This window comes from Lissotriton helveticus, chromosome 4_1 (genome assembly GCF_964261635.1).
Source record: "Lissotriton helveticus chromosome 4_1, aLisHel1.1, whole genome shotgun sequence".
NCBI lineage: Eukaryota > Metazoa > Chordata > Amphibia > Caudata > Salamandridae > Lissotriton > Lissotriton helveticus.
Window position 1 is genome coordinate 1,495,769,841 of NC_136063.1, and position 22,103 is coordinate 1,495,791,943.

At 45.8% G+C, this 22,103-nt stretch overlaps 1 protein-coding gene across 1 annotated transcript in view; it reads right to left on the minus strand.

The window, feature by feature from the left end:
* LOC144827569 (uncharacterized) overlaps positions 1-22,103 on the minus strand; it is a 209,194-nt gene that overhangs the window by 71,327 nt on the left and 115,764 nt on the right. Inside the window, exon 16 of the mRNA XM_078685827.1 lies at positions 16,599-16,652. Coding sequence (XP_078541953.1) covers positions 16,599-16,652 — 54 coding nt within the window. The remainder of the gene's footprint in view (positions 1-16,598; positions 16,653-22,103) is intronic.

Consider the following 22,103-nt stretch of genomic DNA (forward strand, 5'->3'; position numbering starts at 1 on the left):
GCAATCTGGAGGGTGGAGGGAGGCTTGGGTCTGTAGTGTGCTATCAAATGACCTGCTGGGTATCAGTTGCACTGCATTAGGGTGCTAAGTGAGTATGTGTGCGAGTGTGTTCTTTACGGACCTACCAGATATCCTTTGCATCACGTATCAGTGTGGAATGAGTGTGGAAGTGACAGTCTGCAGACTGTCTTTGATTCTGGCCGGCAGTGAAGCTTTACATGTGTATTTTCTTCCCAGAGAACGCTACGCTTGGCATTGGTTTTACCCATATGGCCTCGGCCCGCGGTGCTGCTTATAAGTGTTATAATTCTTTGCATGTACATATTTCTGATATTGTTGTGACCCGGGGCGCGCCCTATAACTGTGTGCTATTGAATTATAAGAATTACTAGAGTGGGCTTGAGGAAGACAATTTGTCACACCGCATAAGGGTGCTGGGGGGATTAGAATAGGATCTGTCTCAAGTGTGCATATTATTGATGTAATTTCATCACGGTTGGACCTAGTACTGCTAGTAATATTTCCAAGTATGATTTATGCCCTGAAATACATGATGTTCATGTTGTATTGTTTATTGTGTGTGCTGAATACAAACGTTATTAACATACATCACGTGTGAAGTCTCTTTTGTGACACTCAATGTATTTATTGAGAGTGAGTGTTGTGCTAATGCTTTACACGTTGCCTCTGTGATAAGCCTGACTGCTCAGCACCAAGCTACCCAAGGGTGAGTGCAGGTTATACAGTGTGTGTAATCACCCAGCCCTGATGGGAGTGGTAGGTTTTGCCTGGCTGGAGCATCGCCTCAGCCAACCAGAAAGTGCCAGATCCAACACAACCTACCTCATGAATACTGATGTAGAAGGTCGAATAGTGACACAATTTCAATAGTGATGCTGAGAATCGATCTATTTGTACATAGGTCAGTTTGCAGAATTAGAATCCATTCAGAAAAAGTCTGTGTGCAATTTACAACTGCGTTTTTTAAACCACTTTATTTTAAATGAGGAACTGGTTACACCAGTGGTGGTAATAGCAGCTGAGTATCTGCTGAACTGATCCCAGCACTACTTTACATTTCAAATGTGAGAAACAACATCCATCTTTGCGCCAGGCCATCAATCTTTACACCTCTTGAACTCAAACATCTGATGTTGCCCTAGCAACCTCTAGCTACCTCTGGTAGCTCCTCCTACGTTCCAAAGTGGAGAGTTTTCCCTGTCTAATTCTGCATACACCACTGAACCTCGCATACCTTTCTTGATCCTGGTAACTTGCCTTCACTGCACCTGACCTCCACAAGTGAATCAAGCACTTGTGATTTACTAGATCAGATCGAGTGATTTACCTTGACTCAATTTGATCTAGCAAACACACCTAAATCAATAATCGCAAAGTGTAATCTTGGTCCTCTAATACATTATGACTTTCTACATGACCCTGGACTTGAAAGCTAACCTCACTTATAGACCAACCATTTCAATTGTGAAACAAAAATATGCAAAAAAAAACAAATCGCAGCAGTCTCACCAAAAAAGCCAGAGAATTGACTATCATTTTCCTACCTATTCCTGTATATTTCAGACCCCCATACCAACCTCACACCATGCCATTGCTACCCCCTGCCACTCCTATTGCCACGACTCCTCACTCAAGCTCTTCTTACCTCCCACCTCTCGAAAATCTAATTCCCCTTCTACCTAATCATTCTCCTCTCTGCCTGGCCTTCCTACCAACTTCTTACTCTCTTACGATCCACCTTACAGGCATGGACTCCTGCTTGGATTTTACACCTACTAAGCTATTTAATAGGTGGTATTACCTCATCTCTACTATGATACAGATCGCTAGGCATCTATATGCTCTGTTCAGATTCTATTCTTATTTATGTGTGCTATTTTGTTGAAGCTTTGCATGTATATACATACTGTTACCCTGATCTTTAACTCTTCCTACAAATTGTTCTCATGTCACACAGCAAGTTTACTCTATGTATGTAAAACTTCCAGGCATGCAAATACTGTTTCGGCGTTCCTTGCTATGTTGTTATACTGGCCTCTTCCTATTCCCTGCTGTCAATGACCTCCGCTGTGCGGGTCAAGGCATTTCTGTCACTGCAGTTGGAGGTTGGCATGATTGGCACAGCTAACATCATGTGTCCGCAGCAGGACTTCACTAAACAGATTTGTATTACCACTTACCCCTGTATGGATTCCGTTCATCTTAACAACTAACAAGTACTCCGGCTCAACTTACTGCTTCCTATCGCCTAAAAATATTATCTTTACTGGTCTCTGCGACCTTAATAACTAACTGTGACTTCATATGTAGAAACTGCTTCGACAAATGGTGTTTTTGGTTACCAACTGTCTGAATGAGCCATCAGTGTTGTGCAATATTGAAAATGTAGGGGCGTACCTCCACAGTGCAATGCTTTATACTACACCATAGTCAGGCAGGTCAGGCATTTTGCAGATAACGTCCCTTCCTATGGTACACTACGTCACGTACTTAAGTTAATATCAGGAAGAACTACGCAGGTCAATTGTGGAGTTCTCCGAGCAGGCACAATGTGTGTGCTGTATGGTGAGCAGCCATCACAACGCGGGCATTACCACGCGCTGCCATTACGACGCTGCTTTTACAACGCAAGTCGTTTCAACGACTTGCGCTGGAGGACGCTGTTGGAAAAGGAATAGTTTAATTTTCTATTCCAACACCTTCCCTACTGTAACGTGGGCTGGAGTTGGAATAGAAAATTTAACTATTCCACTATCCAGCGCTTTCAGCGCAAGTCGTTGTAACGACTTGCGTTGTAAAAACAGTGTCGTAATGGCATGCGGGGTAAAAGCCAGTGTTGTAATGTCATACAACCGGAAAAGATGGCCATGGTTGACCACTGATCGGTGTTTGCTTATTGCACCAAAACTATTTAGTAAGTGGTTTTAGATCTACTTCTGCTTACAGTGTATGCTTTTTTTGTAGGTTGTGTTATTTCCTATTTGCCACAGTTCTGTGGTACATTAAACTGGGACCACTGGATTATACTTTTAATTATGCCATGCAACTTTGAATTGGATAGATTGAGTACAAAACAGTGTATCCTCATCATTCTCTGAGCAAACACACCATCCAGTTTTTTGTTTTTTTGTTTTTTATTTTTATAAATGACTGGAGTACTTTCAATAATTGGTATTAATGGTACTTCAGTTTTGTTTAATATTACATTTTTATTGATGGGAAATAAATTCTCAGTTGAAATAAGATTGCCCATTTTGTACAAATGCTTAGATACTCACGGTCCAAACTGTTTGATCCTATGCAAATACTTTATTTCACCAGGCATCATTTTGGCTCATTATCACATGAGAGCACTTTTAAATACGGGAGTGTGCGCTCTACAGAAAACCTCACCTGGTTGATTTAGTAGCTTATAATATTGTTCCATCTATTATAAGCATCTAGGTCACAGATAGGGCACACATGAGGACTGACTTGCCTCTTATTAACTAATAGTGTTGTTGATCGAGGCAGGAATGTTTCGCATTAAATGTTTGAAAACTCACATGTCATACATACTTCTCAATGGAGAGATATATTCTGCTGTACTTTAAGAGAAATGCTGCTTTGTGTATAGAAATGCACCTCTTTGAATTTTGAAGATACCTGAGCATATTCTAACGTGATGTTTGTTACGGGAAACAACCTTTACAACGCAACTTTTACAACGACTACCATTACAACAAAACTTTTACAACGCAACATCCATTACATCGCATGCCATTACTACGCAACCATTACAACGCATAACACTACAACGCATACCTCTACAACGCATGTCATTACAACGCATATCATTACAACGCATAGTACCCTTACGCTTTCCAACACTTACCCTACTGTTGCACCCCCTGGAGTTAGAATAGTAATTTTTACCCCTACACTGTCCAATACTTGCCATACATCCAATGTAATGTTATGCGTTGTAATGGTATGCGCTGTAAAGGTAGTATGCGTTGTAATGGAATGCGTTGTAAAGGTAGTTTTTAAAAATTCGCTGTAAAGGTATGCGTTGTAATGGAATGCGTTGTAACGTCATACATCCATTTGTTACATTATTTACTAGCCCAGTATTTTCAAGGCTCAGCTCGAGCACGGGCTCTTAGAGCGAGAGTAGCCCCTAGGCTTGGATCTGGCTTGGCTCTCCCTGTTGATTTGTTGACGCACCCACCTCTACATTAATCCAATGCATTTCAATGCCTATCCTATTTGATGCTCGCTCAGAGTGTTTCATCCCGTGGACATTGTGTTTAGGTCTTGCAATACAGTGATGGGTTACACCAGCTACAATCTTACATGACAAGAAGCGTGTTAAACTCCGACCTTTCCACCCTTGAAAATGCAGCTACTCTGCATTCGGTAAACACTAGATTCATTGTAGACAGTTCAAAGGTCATTGTACGCAGTTCAAAGGCCATGGTCCAGGCTGTAGTAGGCTTGAGCAAGGATTCACTCCGGTCTGTGCTAGAACACAGATGGAGAATGAACTGAGCTTTAGTCTGGCCTTGTGTGCGCTGCCCTGAGGTTCAATCCACGCTCTGGTATAAAGCAATAGGGACCCATATTTCACTGCTTTAGAATGCATGTCTAGAATGCACAATACCACAATGTGGATCGAAACTGCACTGCGCTAGTGTGTGGATCCAGAATGCACTGTACTGGAAGGTGGACTCAGAATGCACTGTGTTACAGTGTGGATACGGGGTGTGCTGTGCTAGAGTGCAGATCTGGAACATACTGTCCTGACATGTGGATGCAGATTGCACTGTGCTAGAGTGTGGATCTAAAATGTACTGCACTGGGTCATAGATGCAGATTGCACTGTGCTAGAGTGTGGATCTAGAATGTACTGCACTGGGTCGTGGATGCAGATTGCACTGTGCTAGAGTGTGGATCTAGAATGTACTGCACTGGGTCATAGATGCAGATTGCACTGTGCTAGAGTGTGGATCTAGAATGTACTGCACTGGGTCGTGGACGCAGATTGCACTGTGCTAGAGTGTGGATCTAGAATGTACTGCACTGGGTCATAGATGCAGATTGCACTGTGCTAGAGTGTGGATCTAAAATGTACTGCACTGGGTCGTGGATGCAGATTGCACTGTGCTAGAATGTGGATCTAGAATGTACTGCACTGGGTCCTGGACGCAGATTGCACTGTGCTAGAGTGTGGATCTAGAATGTACTGCACTGGGTCATAGATGCAGATTGCACTGTGCTAGAGTGTGGATCTAAAATGTACTGCACTGGGTCGTGGATGCAGATTGCACTGTGCTAGAATGTGGATCTAGAATGTACTGCACTGGGTCCTGGACGCAGATTGCACTGTGCTAGAGTGTGGATCTAGAATGTACTGCACTGGGTCGTGGATGCAGATTGCACTGTGCTAGAGTGTGGATCTAGAATGTACTGCACTGGGTCGTGGATGCAGATTGCACTGTGCTAGAGTGTGGATCTAGAATGTACTGCACTGGGTCTTGGACGCAGATTGCACTGTGCTAGAGTGTGGATCTAGAATGTACTGCACTGGGTCGTGGACGCAGATTGCACTGTGCTTGAGTGTGGATCTAGAATGTACTGCACTGGGTCGTGGACGCAGATTGCGCTGTGCTAGTGTGTGTATCTAGAATGTACTGCACTGGGTCGTGGACGCAGATTGCACTGTGCTAGAGTGTGGATCTAGAATGTACTGCACTGGGTCGTCGACGCAGATTGCACTGTGCTAGACTGTGGGTCTAGAATGTACTGCACTGGGTCGTGGACGCAGATTGCACTGTGCTAGAGTGTGGATCTAGAATGTACTGCCCTGGGTCGTGGATGCAGATTGCACTGTGCTAGAGTCTGGATCTAGAATGTACTGCACTGGGTCGTGGACGCAGATTGCACTGTGCTAGAGTGTGGATCTAGAATGTACTGCACTGGGTCGTGGACGCAGATTGCACTGTGCTAGAGTGTGGATCTAGAATGTACTGCCCTGGGTCGTGGATGCAGATTGCACTGTGCTAGACTGTGGGTCTAGAATGTACTGCACTGGGTCGTGGACGCAGATTGCGCTGTGCTAGAGTGTGTATCTAGAATGTACTGCACTGGGTCGTGGACGCAGATTGCACTGTGCTAGAGTGTGGATCTAGAATGTACTGCACTGGGTGGTGGATGCAGATTGCACTGTGCTAGAGTGTGGATCTAGAATGTACTGCACTGGGTCGTGGATGCAGATTGCACTGTGCTAGAGTGTGGATCTAGAATGTACTGCCCTGGGTCGTGGATGCAGATTGCACTGTGCTAGAGTGTGGATCTAGAATGTACTGCCCTGGGTCGTGGATGCAGATTGCACTGTGCTAGACTGTGGGTCTAGAATGTACTGCACTGGGTCGTGGACGCAGATTGCGCTGTGCTAGAGTGTGGATCTAGAAGGTACTGCACTGGGTCGTGGACGCAGATTGCACTGTGCTAGAGTGTGGATCTAGAATGTACTGCACTGGGTCATAGATGCAGATTGCGCTGTGCTAGAGTGTGGATCTAGAATGTACTGCCCTGGGTCGTGGATGCATATTGCACTGTGCTAGACTGTGGGTCTAGAATGTACTGCACTGGGTCGTGGACGCAGATTGCACTGTGCTAGAGTGTGTATCTAGAATGTACTGCACTGGGTCGTGGATGCAGATTGCACTGTGCTAGAGTGTGGATCTAGAATGTACTGCACTGGGTGGTGGATGCAGATTGCACTGTGCTAGAGTGTGGATCTAGAATGTACTGCACTGGGTGGTGGATGCAGATTGCACTGTGCTAGAGTGTGGATCTAGAATGTACTGCACTGGGTCGTGGATGCAGATTGCACTGTGCTAGACTGTGGGTCTAGAATGTACTGCACTGGGTCGTGGACGCAGATTGCACTGTGCTAGAGTGTGTATCTACAATGTACTGCACTGGGTCGTGAATGCAGATTGCACTGTGCTAGAGTATGGATCTAGAATGTACTGCACTGGGTCGTGGATGCAGATTGCACTGTGCTAGAGTGTGGATCTAGAATGTACTGAACTGGGTGGTGGATGCAGATTGCACTGTGCTAGAGTGTGGATCTAGAATGTACTGCCCTGGGTCGTGGATGCAGATTGCACTGTGCTAGACTGTGGGTCTAGAATGTACTGCACTGGGTCGTGGACGCATATTGCACTGTGCTAGAGTGTGGGTCTAGAATGTACTGCACTGGGTCGTGGACTCAGATTGCACTGTGCTAGAGTGTGGATCTAGAATGTACTGCACTGGGTCGTGGACGCAGATTGCACTGTGCTAGAGTATGGATCTAGAATGTACTGCACTGGGTCTTGAATGCAGCTTGCACCGTACTAGAATGTGGGTCTAGACTGTACTGTACTGGGACGCGGATGCAGATTGCACTGTGCTAGAGTGTGGATCTAGAATGTACTGCACTGGGTCATAGATGCAGATTGCGCTGTGCTAGAGTGTGGATCTAGAATGTACTGCACTGGGTCGTGGACGCAGATTGCACTGTGCTAGAGTGTGGATCTAGGATGTACTGTACTGGGTCGTAGATGCAGGTTGCGCTGTGCTAGAGTGTGGATCTAGAATGTACTGCACTGGGTCGTGGACGCAGATTGCACTGTGCTAGAGTACTGATCTAGAATGTACTGCACTGGGTCATAGATGCAGATTGCGCTGTGCTAGAGTGTGGATCTAGAATGTACTGCCCTGGGTCGTGGATGCAGATTGCACTGTGCTAGACTGTGGGTCTAGAATGTACTACACTGGGTCGTGGACGTAGATTGCACTGTGCTAGAGTGTGTATCTAGAATGTACTGCACTGGGTCGTGGATGCAGATTGCACTGTGCTAGAGTGTGAATCTAGAATGTACTGCACTGGGTCGTGGATGCAGATTGCACTGTGCTAGAGTGTGGATCTAGAATGTACTGCACTGGGTGGTGGATGCAGATTGCACTGTTCTAGTGTGTGGATCTAGAATGTACTGCCCTGGGTCGTGGATGCAGATTGCACTGTGCTAGACTGTGGGTCTAGAATGTACTGCACTGGGTTGTGGATGCATATTGCACTGTGCTAGAGTGTGGGTCTAGAATGTACTGCACTGGGTCGTGGACTCAGATTGCACTGTGCTAGAGTGTGGATCTAGAATGTACTGCACTGGGTCGTGGACGCAGATTGCACTGTGCTAGAGTGTGGATCTAGAATGTACTGCACTGGGTCTTGGATGCAGATTGCACAGTACTAGAATGTGGGTCTAGACTGTACTGTACTGGGACGTGGATGCAGATTGCACTGTGCTAGAGTGTGGATCTAGAATGTACTGCACTGGATCATAGATGCAGATTGCGCTGTGCTAGAGTGTGGATCTAGAATGTACTGCACTGGGTCCTGGACGCAGATTGCACTGTGCTAGAGTGTGGATCTAGAATGTACTGCACTGGGTCGTGGACGCAGATTGCACTGTGCTAGAGTGTGGATCTAGAATGTACTGCACTGGGTCGTAGATACAGATTGCGCTGTGCTAGAGTGTGGATCTAGAATGTACTGCACTGGGTCGTGGACGCAGATTGCACTGTGCTAGAGTGTGGATCTAGAATGTACTGCACTGGGTCATAGATGCAGATTGCGCTGTGCTAGAGTGTGGATCTAGAATGTACTGCACTGGGTTGTGGATGCAGATTGCACTGTGCTAGAGTGTGGATCTAGAATGTACTGCACTGGGTCGTGGACGCAGATTGCACTGTGCTAGAGTGTGGATCTAGAATGTACTGCACTGAGTCGTAGATGCAGATTGCGCTGTGCTAGAGTGTGGATCTAGAATGTACTGCACTGGGTCGTGGACGCAGATTGCACTGTGCTAGAGTGTGGATCTAGAATGTACTGCACTGGGTCATGGACGCAGATTGCACTGCGCTAGAGTGTGGATCTAGAATGTACTGTACTGGAACGTGGACTCAGATTGCACTGTGCTAGAGTGTGGGTCTAGGATGTACTGTACTGGGACGTGGCTGCAGATTGCACTGCGCTAGAGTGTGGATCTAGAATGTACTGCACTGGGTCGTAGATGCAGTTTGCGCTGTGCTAAAGTGTGGATCTGGAATGCATTGTCCTCTGATGTGAATGCAGTTTGCACTATGCTAGAATGTTGTTCTCGGATGTACGGTACTGGGACGTGGATGCAGGTTGCACCGTACTAGAATGTGGGTCTAGAATGTATTGCACTGGGTCGTGGATACAGATTGCACTGTGCTAGAGTGTAGATCTAGAATGTACTGCACTGGGTCGTGGACACAGATTGCACTGTGCTAGAGTGTGGATCTAGACTGTACTGTACTGGGACGTGGATGCAGATTGCACTGTGCTAGAGTGTGGATCTAGAATGTACTGCACTGGATCATAGATGCAGATTGCGCTGTGCTAGAGTGTGGATCTAGAATGTACTGCACTGGGTCCTGGACGCAGATTGCACTGTGCTAGAGTGTGGATCTAGAATGTACTGCACTGGGTCGTGGACGCAGATTGCACTGTGCTAGAGTGTGGATCTAGAATGTACTGCACTGGGTCGTAGATACAGATTGCGCTGTGCTAGAGTGTGGATCTAGAATGTACTGCACTGGGTCGTGGACGCAGATTGCACTGTGCTAGAGTGTGGATCTAGAATGTACTGCACTGGGTCATAGATGCAGATTGCGCTGTGCTAGAGTGTGGATCTAGAATGTACTGCACTGGGTCGTGGACGCAGATTGCACTGTGCTAGAGTGTGGATCTAGAATGTACTGCACTGGGTCGTGGACACAGATTGCACTGTGCTAGAGTGTGGATCTAGAATGTACTGCACTGAGTCGTAGATGCAGATTGCGCTGTGCTAGAGTGTGGATCTAGAATGTACTGCACTGGGTCGTGGACGCAGATTGCACTGTGCTAGAGTGTGGATCTAGAATGTACTGCACTGGGTCGTGGACGCAGATTGCACTGTGCTAGAGTGTGGATCTAGAATGTACTGCACTGAGTCGTAGATGCAGATTGCGCTGTGCTAGAGTGTGGATCTAGAATGTACTGCACTGGGTCGTGGACGCAGATTGCACTGTGCTAGAGTGTGGATCTAGAATGTACTGCACTGGGTCGTGGACGCAGATTGCACTGCGCTAGAGTGTGGATCTAGAATGTACTGTACTGGAACGTGGACTCAGATTGCACTGTGCTAGAGTGTGGGTCTAGGATGTACTGTACTGGGACGTGGCTGCAGATTGCACTGCGCTAGAGTGTGGATCTAGAATGTACTGCACTGGGTCGTAGATGCAGTTTGCGCTGTGCTAAAGTGTGGATCTGGAATGCATTGTCCTCTGATGTGAATGCAGTTTGCACTATGCTAGAATGTTGTTCTCGGATGTACGGTACTGGGACGTGGATGCAGGTTGCACCGTACTAGAATGTGGGTCTAGAATGTATTGCACTGGGTCGTGGATACAGATTGCACTGTGCTAGAGTGTAGATCTAGAATGTACTGCACTGGGTCGTGGACACAGATTGCACTGTGCTAGAGTGTGGATCTAGACTGTACTGTACTGGGACGTGGATGCAGATTGCACTGTGCTAGAGTGTGGATCTAGAATGTACTGCACTGGATCATAGATGCAGATTGCGCTGTGCTAGAGTGTGGATCTAGAATGTACTGCACTGGGTCCTGGACGCAGATTGCACTGTGCTAGAGTGTGGATCTAGAATGTACTGCACTGGGTCGTGGACGCAGATTGCACTGTGCTAGAGTGTGGATCTAGAATGTACTGCACTGGGTCGTAGATACAGATTGCGCTGTGCTAGAGTGTGGATCTAGAATGTACTGCACTGGGTCGTGGACGCAGATTGCACTGTGCTAGAGTGTGGATCTAGAATGTACTGCACTGGGTCATAGATGCAGATTGCGCTGTGCTAGAGTGTGGATCTAGAATGTACTGCACTGGGTCGTGGACGCAGATTGCACTGTGCTAGAGTGTGGATCTAGAATGTACTGCACTGGGTCGTGGACACAGATTGCACTGTGCTAGAGTGTGGATCTAGAATGTACTGCACTGAGTCGTAGATGCAGATTGCGCTGTGCTAGAGTGTGGATCTAGAATGTACTGCACTGGGTCGTGGACGCAGATTGCACTGTGCTAGAGTGTGGATCTAGAATGTACTGCACTGGGTCGTGGACGCAGATTGCACTGCGCTAGAGTGTGGATCTAGAATGTACTGTACTGGAACGTGGACTCAGATTGCACTGTGCTAGAGTGTGGGTCTAGGATGTACTGTACTGGGACGTGGCTGCAGATTGCACTGCGCTAGAGTGTGGATCTAGAATGTACTGCACAGAGTCGTAGATGCAGTTTGCGCTGTGCTAGAGTGTGGATCTGGAATGCATTGTCCTCTGATGTGAATGCAGTTTGCACTATGCTAGAATGTTGTTCTCGGATGTACGGTACTGGGACGTGGATGCAGGTTGCACCGTACTAGAATGTGGGTCTAGAATGTATTGCACTGGGTCGTGGATACAGATTGCACTGTGCTAGAGTGTAGATCTAGAATGTACTGCACTGGGTCGTGGACACAGATTGCACTGTGCTAGAGTGTGGATCTAGTATGTACTGCACTGGGTCATGGACGCAGATTGCACCGTGCTAAAGTGTGGATCTAGAATGTACTGCACTGAGTCGTGGACGCAGATTGTACTGTGCTAGAGTGTGGTTCTAGAATGTACTGCACTGAGTCGTGGATGCAGATTGCACTGTGCTAGAGTGCGGATCTAGAATGTACTGCACTGGGTTGTAGACGCAGATTGCACCGTACTAGAATGTGGTTCTAGACTGTACTGTACTGGGGCGAGGATGCAGATTGCACCGTACTAGAATGTGGGTCTAGACTGTACTGTACTGGGATGTGAATGCAAATTGGACCGTACTAGAATGTGTATCTAGACTGTACTGCACTGGGTCGTAGATGCAGATTGCGCTGCGCTAGAGTGTGGATCTGGAATGCATTGTCCTCTGATGTGGATGCAGTTTTCACTGTGTTAGAATGTTGTTCTCGGATGTACGGTACTGGGACGTGGCTGCAGATTGCACTGTGCTAGAGTGTGGATCTAGAATGTACTGCACTGGGTCATAGATGCAGATTGCGCTGTGCTAGAGTGTGGATCTAGAATGTACTGCCCTGGGTCGTGGATGCATATTGCACTGTGCTGGACTGTGGATCTAGAATGTATTGCACTGGGACGTGGATGCAGATTGCACTGTGCTAGAGTGTGTATCTAGAATGTACTGCACTGGGTCGTGGATTCAGATTGCACTGTGCTAGAGTGTGGATCTAGAATGTACTGCACTGGGTCGTGGATGCAGATTGCACTGTGCTAGAATGTGGATCTAGAATGTACTGCACTGGGTCGTGGACGCAGATTGCACTGTGCTAGAGTGTGGATCTAGAATGTACTGCACTGGGTCGTGGACGCAGATTGCACTGTGCTAGAATGTGAGTCTAGACTGTACTGGGACGTGGATGCAGATTGCACCGTACTAGAATGTGGGTCTAGACTGTACTGTACTTGGATATGAATGCAGATTGCACCGTACTAGAATGTGGGTCTAGACTGTACTGCACTGGGTCGTAGATGCAGTTTGCGCTGTGCTAAAGTGTGGATCTGGAATGCATTGTCCTCTGATGTGAATGCAGTTTGCACTGTGCTAGAATGTTGTTCTCGGATGTACGGTACTGGGACGTGGATGCAGATTGCACCGTACTAGAATGTGGGTCTAGAATGTACTGTACTGGGTTGTTTATGCAGATTGCACTGTACTAGAATGTGGGTCTAGAATGTACTGTTCTGGGTTATTGATGCAGATTGCACTGTGCTAGAATGTGGGTCTAGAATGTAATGTACTGGGATGTGGATGCAGATTGCACTGAATAAGAACATGAATTCATATTGCATTGTGTTAGAACATGTTTCTCGCTTGACTAATTTCTGTAGATCTCAAGCATACGAGGTGTGACTAAAAAGCAATTCAGCAATGTAATACTACCACAGACTTCCAGACAATCTATTCATTCCTTTAGTGAAAAGTGTTCACATGGTGAAATGTTTAATACTCTCCCAGGTATCTGCTTTAGCCTGCAATTGGCAAAAAGGAGCTCTGTAATTTCTTACATTGACAGAATCTGACTCTGGCATGTTTATTACTTGGGGTTTCTTTCATTACTGAACAATTTCACATTCAAAAGCTGGAACAAATCAGCTTAAAATTCAAACACATGGTCCAAGTGGACCCCTTCTCTAACATGTGCACCATTGGGAAAAAGTTAGTTTCCATATCATTTGCAGCAGTTGATTTTGCGGGGCGAGGAGTGGGGGCATCCAATACCACAATGCTCCTGGGTGTAGAATTTGTGATGTATACTTGACACACAGATTAGCAGATTTAGAAAGCAGTGTCAGTGTTGTCACATGAAGTACACTTTGATAAATGTTCCAGTAAGTTCTCCTCCAATGGATCATACACATTGTTAGTATGGGAGTCAAATGCACAGAGCTGGCACATAATATTCAGTGCCTCATTTAAAAACCCATTGCACCGCCTGATGCACCAGCAACACAATGGGCTTGACCATATTTACAAGGTCACGAAAAGTCACCCTGCGTGACATTTCATGGCCTTGTAAATATAGGCCCCTTTCACGCATTACTCTGCATGAAAAGGAGCATTTCATGGGTGTTGCAGAGGGAGTTCACGCGCAACCTCCATGGAATCTAACAGAATCCCAGATTTACAATGTTTTGTAAATCTGGGAATGCGTCAGAATCCTATGCCTCCCCAGGGTAGGTGTGGGAGTGGCGCAATGAGGAAAAAACTGGTATTTCCTCTTCTTATGCAGCACACATAGAACAAAATGCAATCGATGATTGTTTTTGTGTAGGAATGTGTCCATTCCTGCACAAAAACAATCATCCCCGCAACGCAGGCACTCTTGCCACATGGCGCAATGATGTCTGCGTTGGTGCACGGTTACTGTTTATGCGCTGTGGCAGGAGAGGACAGGAATGCGCAGTATCTTATAGATACAGCGCATTTCTGCCCTTTTATTCTGGCGTACAGCAGCAAGGCTTGCTGCACTGCCATGACTCAAAATATAGTAAATGAGCCTCTCAGTGTGATGTGCTGTTTTGACCATGTCCATTTGTTGTTAGCATTTTGATGTTTATAGCACAGAAACGACTTAGCGCATCAAAGCAATGTAATCTGAAACGACAAACTCAATGAGAGGCAAATTCTACCCTAGAACAACAATCAAACATATGGGTGAAAAACACCAAGATGGATTAAGGAAGGGGGAAATAACAGGGGATGCTGAAGTGACAATTTCAGTTATAAACCAGACCTATTGGCATTGCCCAAGCTTGTATACACTCAGAAACCAATTTGGTTTCTTTATTCTTTGCTTCACGCAAGGTCTTTTTCCAGGAACATAGGTTTCACTAGTACAGTAACATCAGGGCCAGTGTTTCATTTGCAAAAGAATGAGTGCTGGTGCCCAAAGCTCTGCTCAAAGGTCCACGTCCAGCGCTATGAAAAGTCAACGCACTGAATACCAAGGCTGCGTAGTCGTTAATCCACCCCATGCCTCTTTAATCCACTGCCAGACACCCCCTACCCTTTATCGCTCTCTTGCAGGTTCCTGTTTTCACCCTTTGTGGCGTTTTTTCCGTCGTTCTCTTCCTCTTACTTTCCCCTGTTTGTGTTTTTCTTTCTCTTGATCTCAAGAAAGATCCCTTCAGGAAAAACAAGTGCCTGTACTCCAAATGAGTGCCCCTGGCAACCACCTCCTCAAATTAAGCACTGATCAGGGCCCAAAGGTGTGAGGGCCCTCCTGTACCCAAATTATAGCAGTATATTTTACTACGAAACCAAGGTATTGGGCCCCTATCATTAGGGCCCTGTAAACATTGCTATGACACTGTTCTATCCTCATATCCTAGAGGTCTGGCTTTGTTAGTTGTAAAGAATCTTGGGGCATATTACCAAGCATGAGCAAAAAATATCGCTCAGCTTGGTTAGCGGCCAAAATAATATCGCCGAGAATCGCCTATTTTTATCGCTTAGGAGCCTTGATATTATCAAGGTTTATGTCCTAAGCGATAAAAATCGGCCGAAATGCATGAATATCGCTGGAAAGTCAGCGATATTCATGCATTACCGAGCAAATGCTCTTAGCCATGTTATCCACCTTCCATTGAATAACATGGCTAAGAACTGCTCAGGGCAGGCGTTAGCTTTTGGAGATAATCGCGCTTAGCGCGATTATTTCCAAAAGTTGGTAATAGGGGATAGCGATGTTAGCGACTGTTTCCAGTCGCTAACATCTTGGCACGCCCACTTTGCATGTCATTAGCGATAAATATCGCTGACATGCAAAGTGGGCCCCTAAATGCCCGCTATCGCCTACTAGCGGTCGCTAACTGGTGTTAGCGACAGCTAGGTAATAGGGCGATAAAATTATCGCCGCTTTAGCGGGAAAAATTCTCGCTAAAGCGGCGATGAGGCCCTTGTTAATATACCCCCTTGAGTGAGTGATTTCGGTCTCCAGGAAAGTTCGAGGAGGGGGGACCTGGATGAGGGAGCAACACTAGAGATTAATTGTATTTGTTTTCTTTTCATGTATTCAGTATAGAGGTATTCAGTCTCAAGATGATTTGTCCATCATCATTGGAAGTTTGAAGTTAATATTGCGTAGGTTAAGTATTCTTGCATTCATTTTCTAGCACTAACGAACGGCCCACCATGTTCTCTCAATTTTTTCTGGCCCGTCTTTTTTCAGCCAGATTTTCAGTGCTTCGCCGTAGTTAGGTTTGAACGTTTTAAGATAGGTTGGCTTTTGTGATTCAAATTTCAAATAACATTTTCTCATAATCAGATATTATTTTGTTGAGGTTTGGATGACGTTCAGTAATACAGGCGCTATGTGAATATGTCACTGGAGTGCATTCAGTGTCAAATAATTACACCTTTTTTTATTGTCTTGTGTTTAACAAAGGGCACGCAAAAAGAGAAGGAAATGAGGTGGTAACCCACTTTGGCCCTTATTCTGAGTTTGCCGGAGATTTTAAACCCCTGTGTAAACTGCTGTTTGCTCAGAGGCCGGAAGTCTGAGCTGCGTGGTGTTTACCACACCCTGTAATTACCAGGTGCATTAAACAGCTCACCCTTTGTTAAATTTCAGAAGGTTTTCACAGTGTGTGGAAATGGGCCTGCAGAACTGTTGGAGTGTGGTATGAAGTAATATCAGCGTGTGTCAAAGTGTCTCTCCACAACACAGTTTGTTCCATATGTTTGATGTTCCAAGGCTACTGCTATGAAGCATCAACAGCTTGACAGGGATTAAAAACGTTATCTGTATTCTTACTTGGAGCATTCCACATTGTCTGAAAAAGGGCACAGTTTATTCTCCTTGGAGGTTTACCAAATATTGGAATATCTGCTGATAGCAGATCTGCTTGATATAAACTTACCGGGGATCCGAAGTCACCTGTGTTTCCAACCGTTCCCGGAGAGCCAGGAAAGCCCTAGCAGAAAATGAAAGCAGATACTTATTGGAAGGGAAGTAGGAAGAGAGAAAAAATGCAAATTGCTTTCAATCATTCAGAAAATGCTTTTTTTGTTGTATGGTATTTCTCTTACACATCTTACCACTTCTCGGCAGTCTTTTCTGAGTGCCTAGTTGTGTATGGAGAGATGTTGAGTTCTGTGTAAAGTTCTAAAACCGGTTTGTGCACGAGTTCTATATCGGATTGTTAAATTGATCACATATAAATAGATAGATAGATAGATAGATAGATAGATAGATAGATAGATAGATAGACAGATAGATAGATAGATAGATAGATAACTTAAACCAAGCTTCACCTTGCCAACAGGCAGTCATAATGTAGATATATTAAGAACAGTCCTATGTGCTGTCCGATGTGGTGTTTTTAGAAACACAGCAGGCAGTATAATGTTAATACGGAAACTCATATTTATTTATTTTCCCAGAATTCAGCTGCAAATCAGACATTGAAGTTTATTTAAATAAGTACAAAAAGTATATGGTACACTGCAATGCTAGGAATCAACACAGATGCAAGAACACAGCTAAAGACCAGACAAAAAGGCAGGTCTGGCGACAAATATCTTTTCCCTATGTGAGCGCAGAAGGAGGGACTTGGTTTCTAGAGAGGTGGTGGGCTTTTTAGTTGTCAGCATCTGGAATTTTTGTGATAAACACCCCAAAGTGTAATGCAGATGAGCCCAGTCCCTTCTGCTAGTGGGCTCATCGGAATTAAAGGGCCCCTCCTGTTCAGGGCCAAAGAAGTAAGAAAAGAAACTCACTCGGTCTGGAGCCCACCTTCAGCCAAAGGCTCCCTCTCTAGTCTTGCGCATGAGGGAAAAGGAAAACAAAATGCTGTGAGCTGCGCCTCTGTAGGCCTGCTTCGTGCTCTTAGTCCGGAAGCCTAAAGGGTGCATGGTGTAGCCTGGTTCTCCCTGGGATTGTGGCAGAATGGCTGCGCCTCTTCCATATGAGGAATCTGGAGTATGTCAGTTACCCGTCCAGCATGTGCACTGGCTAGTGGTGCTCTGTGAACTCACCTTGATCTAGTGCAGATCACCAGAAACACCAAGGGCCTCACCAGGAATGCCCCTGTTGCACAGGTGTTACCTCTTCCTACAATAAGAAGGGTGGCACAGGAAGACCCTCTTCTGGGCCCCTGCTGAGGTACAGTAGGTGGGCATCCAAGGTCAAAGATCACAAGGGCAGCGCCACTGGGGTCTCGATTACCACAAGAACGTGCACCTCAGGCACAGGCACAAATGAGGGTACCAGTTTTCACCTAGGCACAAATTTCTCAATAACGCACCATACATCAAGTACACATTCATGATGGCGGCACGCGCTGCCTCAGGCACAAATGTCTTGTGTTTTTTGCAATTTTCACCCCGAGTGGGCTGGGTATGCTCAGATGTGAGCCCCATGCTCTCCACACCACTGGAGTCAAGCTATCCAGGCTGATGAAGGCTGATAGCCAGAAACCGGTCCTTGGATGCTTGATTCCGGTCTGGGAAAGACATGGCTTGGTAGTTCGGACTGGTCTGTTCCCATGAGGCACAGGGTCAGAGCTGATTTGCATATAGCCAGTGTCTAACCCAGGGTGGGGTGAAGTGCAAAAAAACGATGGATTTAGGCCCAGATCCTTGTACTGGGGTGAATGTATGACATTGTTCTACATTCTGTCCATCAACTGTGTTTTTTGCAATTTTCACCCGAGTACGCTGGGTATGCTCAGACGTAATCGGCAGTAGGAGTCGGTTCGTGTTAGTAAAGAGGTGTACACACTTCGAAACTCTCCAGAAATTTAACAAGTACGCAGAGGGAAAAGCCAGGTCACGAGTTTAAGGATGGATAAGCCGGCGTCTGTGGGTCAGATGGTATGCCCATTTAATAACTAGAGACTGTGGATTTGATTTAGGTGTGACGTGAATATAACCTGAGGCATTCGTGTAAAGATTCCCCCCCTTTCACCAAAAATAATAAATAAGAGAAGCTCCATCGGAATAATGCACAGTGACTAATATGAAAAAATAGTTTCCCATGACGGAATAAGAGAGTTTACAAGGACACATATACTTTGAAGGCCACCATAATGACGGAATATTACGTTAGCCCGAGTCCTGATGAGGCCCATAATGTGAGGGCTGAAACGCGTCGACATTGTGTTCAAAGAAGACACCAGCCAAAATATTTTGAGTTGTAAAGAAAATAAATTTTTGTTGGCAAGGGGTAAAGGACTAAAGGCAGGTCTAAAATAGATATAGACTTGTTATACCCTTTGTTTGTAGGTCTGGTTGATCTTACTCGAGAGGGAATGCTGAGTCTTAACATGTAGTAAGCATCCTTTAGAAAGAAATTGGGCTACAATGGTTGAAAAAGAAATGTCAACAGATCAATGTATGTATAACAGTTTGTATATATTTATGTAAAAAGTGATATGTGTGTATATATATATGTTTGCTATCCAGGCTGATGAAGGCTGATAGCCAGAAACCGGTCCTTGGATGCTTGATTCCGGTCTGGGAAAGACATGGCTTGGTAGTTCGGACTGGTTTGTTCCCATGAGGCACAGGGTCAGAGCTGATTTGCATATAGCCAGTGTCTAACCCAGGGTGGTGTGGAGTGCAAAAAAACGATGGATTTAGGCCCAGATCCTTGTACTGGGGTGAATGTATGACATTGTTCTACATTCTGTCCATCAACTGTGTTTTTGCAATTTTCACCCCGAGTGGGCTGGGTATGCTCAGACGTGAGTCCCAGGCTCTCCACACCACTGGAGTCAAGCTATCCAGGCTGATGGAGGCTGATAGCCAGAAACCGGTACTTGGATGCTTGATTCCGGTCTGGGAAAGACATGGCTTGGTAGTTCGGACTGGTCTGTTCCCATGAGGCACAGGGTCAGAGCTGATTTGCATATAGCCAGTGTCTAACCCAGGGTGGTGTGAAGTGCAAAAAAACGATGGATGTAGGCCCAGATCCTTGTACTGGGGTGAATGTATGACATTGTTCTACATTCTGTCCATCAACTGTGTTTTTTGCAATTTTCACCCGAGTGGGCTGGGTATGCTCAGACGTGATCGGCAGTTGGAGTCGGTTCGTGTTAGTAAAGAGGTGTACACACTTCGAAACTCTCCAGAAAATTAACAAGTACGCAGAGGGAAAAGCCAGGTCACGAGTTTAAGGATGGATAAGCCGGCGTCTGTGGGTCAGATGGTATGCCCATTTAATAACTAGAGACTGCGGATTTGATTTAGGTGTGACGTGAATATAACCTGAGGCATTCGTGTAAAGATTCCCCCCCTTTCACCAAAAATAATAAATAAGAGAAGCTCCATCGGAATAATGCACAGTGACTAATATGAAAAAATAGTTTCCCATGACGGAATAAGAGAGTTTACAAGGACACATATACTTTGAAGGCCACGATAATGACGGAATATTACGTTAGCCCGAGTCCTGATGAGGCCCATAATGTGAGGGCTGAAACGCGTCGACATTGTGTTCAAAGAAGACACCAGCCAAAATATTTTGAGTTGTAAAGAAAATAAATTTTTGTTGGCAAGGGGTAAAGGACTAAAGGCAGGTCTAAAAAAGATATAGACTTGTTATACCCTTTGTTTGTAGGTCTGGTTGATCTTACTCGAGAGGGAATGCTGAGTCTTAACATGTAGTAATCATCCTTTAGAAAGAAATTGGGCTACAATGGTTGAAAAAGAAATGTCAACAGATCAATGTATGCATAACAGTTTGTATATATTTATGTAAAAAGTGATGTGTGTGTATATATATATGTTTGCTATCCAGGCTGATGAAGGCTGATAGCCAGAAACCGGTCTTTGGATGCTTGATTCCGGTCTGGGAAAGACATGGCTTGGTAGTTCGGACTGGTTTGTTCCCATGAGGCACAGGGTCAGAGCTGATTTGCATATAGCCAGTGTCTAACCCAGGGTGGTTTGGAGTGCAAAAAAACGATGGATTTAGGCCCAGATCCTTGTACTGGGGTGAATGTACGACATTGTTCTACATTCTGTCCATCAACTGTGTTTTTTGCAATTTTCACCCCGAGTGGGCTGGGTATGCTTAGACGTGAGTCCCAGGCTCTCCACACCACTGGAGTCAAGCTATCCAGGCTGATGAAGGCTGATAGCCAGAAACCGGTCCTTGGATGCTTGATTCCGGTCTGGGAAAGACATGGCTTGGTAGTTCGGACTGGTCTGTTCCCATGAGGCACAGGGTCAGAGCTGATTTGCATATAGCCAGTGTCTAACCCAGGGTGGTGTGGAGTGCAAAAAAACGATGGATTTAGGCCCAGATCCTTGTACTGGGGTGAATGTATGACATTGTTCTACATTCTGTCCATCAACTGTGTTTTTTGCAATTTTCACCCCGAGTGGGCTGGGTATGCTCAGACGTGAGTCCCAGGCTCTCCACACCACTGGAGTCAAGCTATCCAGGCTGATGAAGGCTGATAGCCAGAAACCGGTCCTTGGATGCTTGATTCCGGTCTGGGAAAGACATGGCTTGGTAGTTCGGACTGGTCTGTTCCCATGAGGCACAGGGTCAGAGCTGATTTGCATATAGCCAGTGTCTAACCCAGGGTGGTGTGGAGTGCAAAAAAACGATGGATTTAGGCCCAGATCCTTGTACTGGGGTGAATGTATGACATTGTTCTACATTCTGTCCATCAACTGTGTTTTTTACAAATGTCTTGATGGCAGCGATGAGGACCGCAGACCACCTTTCCCTCCTGAAACCACTTTTCCAGAGACACTGCTACCCACAATCCCAAGGCCCTAAAGGCATGCAGATAAACCTACCAAGTTTACCCATGGCAGGCTGACCCAGATAGTACCGGGGGTTAAACTGCTCTAGCAGTCACACCTGTGCAGGGTTGGCGGGCCCCTTCACTCTCTCAGAAGGAGGTTGGCTTCAGGGCACTTTAGCCGGAGACTGTGCTTCTTCCAGAAATGTCAGACTACCAATGATGTCCCCTCAAACCTCAGAAGCTGGCTGCCAGGCAGACACCAGCTCGGGTAGTATAGTAGTCCACTAAGTACCCTGCAGAGCACTTCCTTACTTGGTTGAAGAGCACTGCAACTGAAACAAGTGGGTCAGTATCTCTGACCAAAATACAAGTAAGAAGTAGGGAGATGTGGATTCTCTGCCTTCACTTTCAAAACTAGTTTGGTTTCATTCTCCTTTCATAAATCCTCTCCAGGCTGTTATCAAGACAGCTTTTGTGTTGAGTAATCCTCCTCATAGCAGGGTGGTCTCCAGCCACGTGTACCCACATTAGAGGCACAAAGAGGTGTGAGCTTTCTGCACCTAGCTTAAACAGGCACGCTGTTAGTGATCAGGATGGAGACAAAAGGCTACCCTCACCTAAAGGACCCTTATCACCTTGAATAACCGAAATAGCAATCCCTCT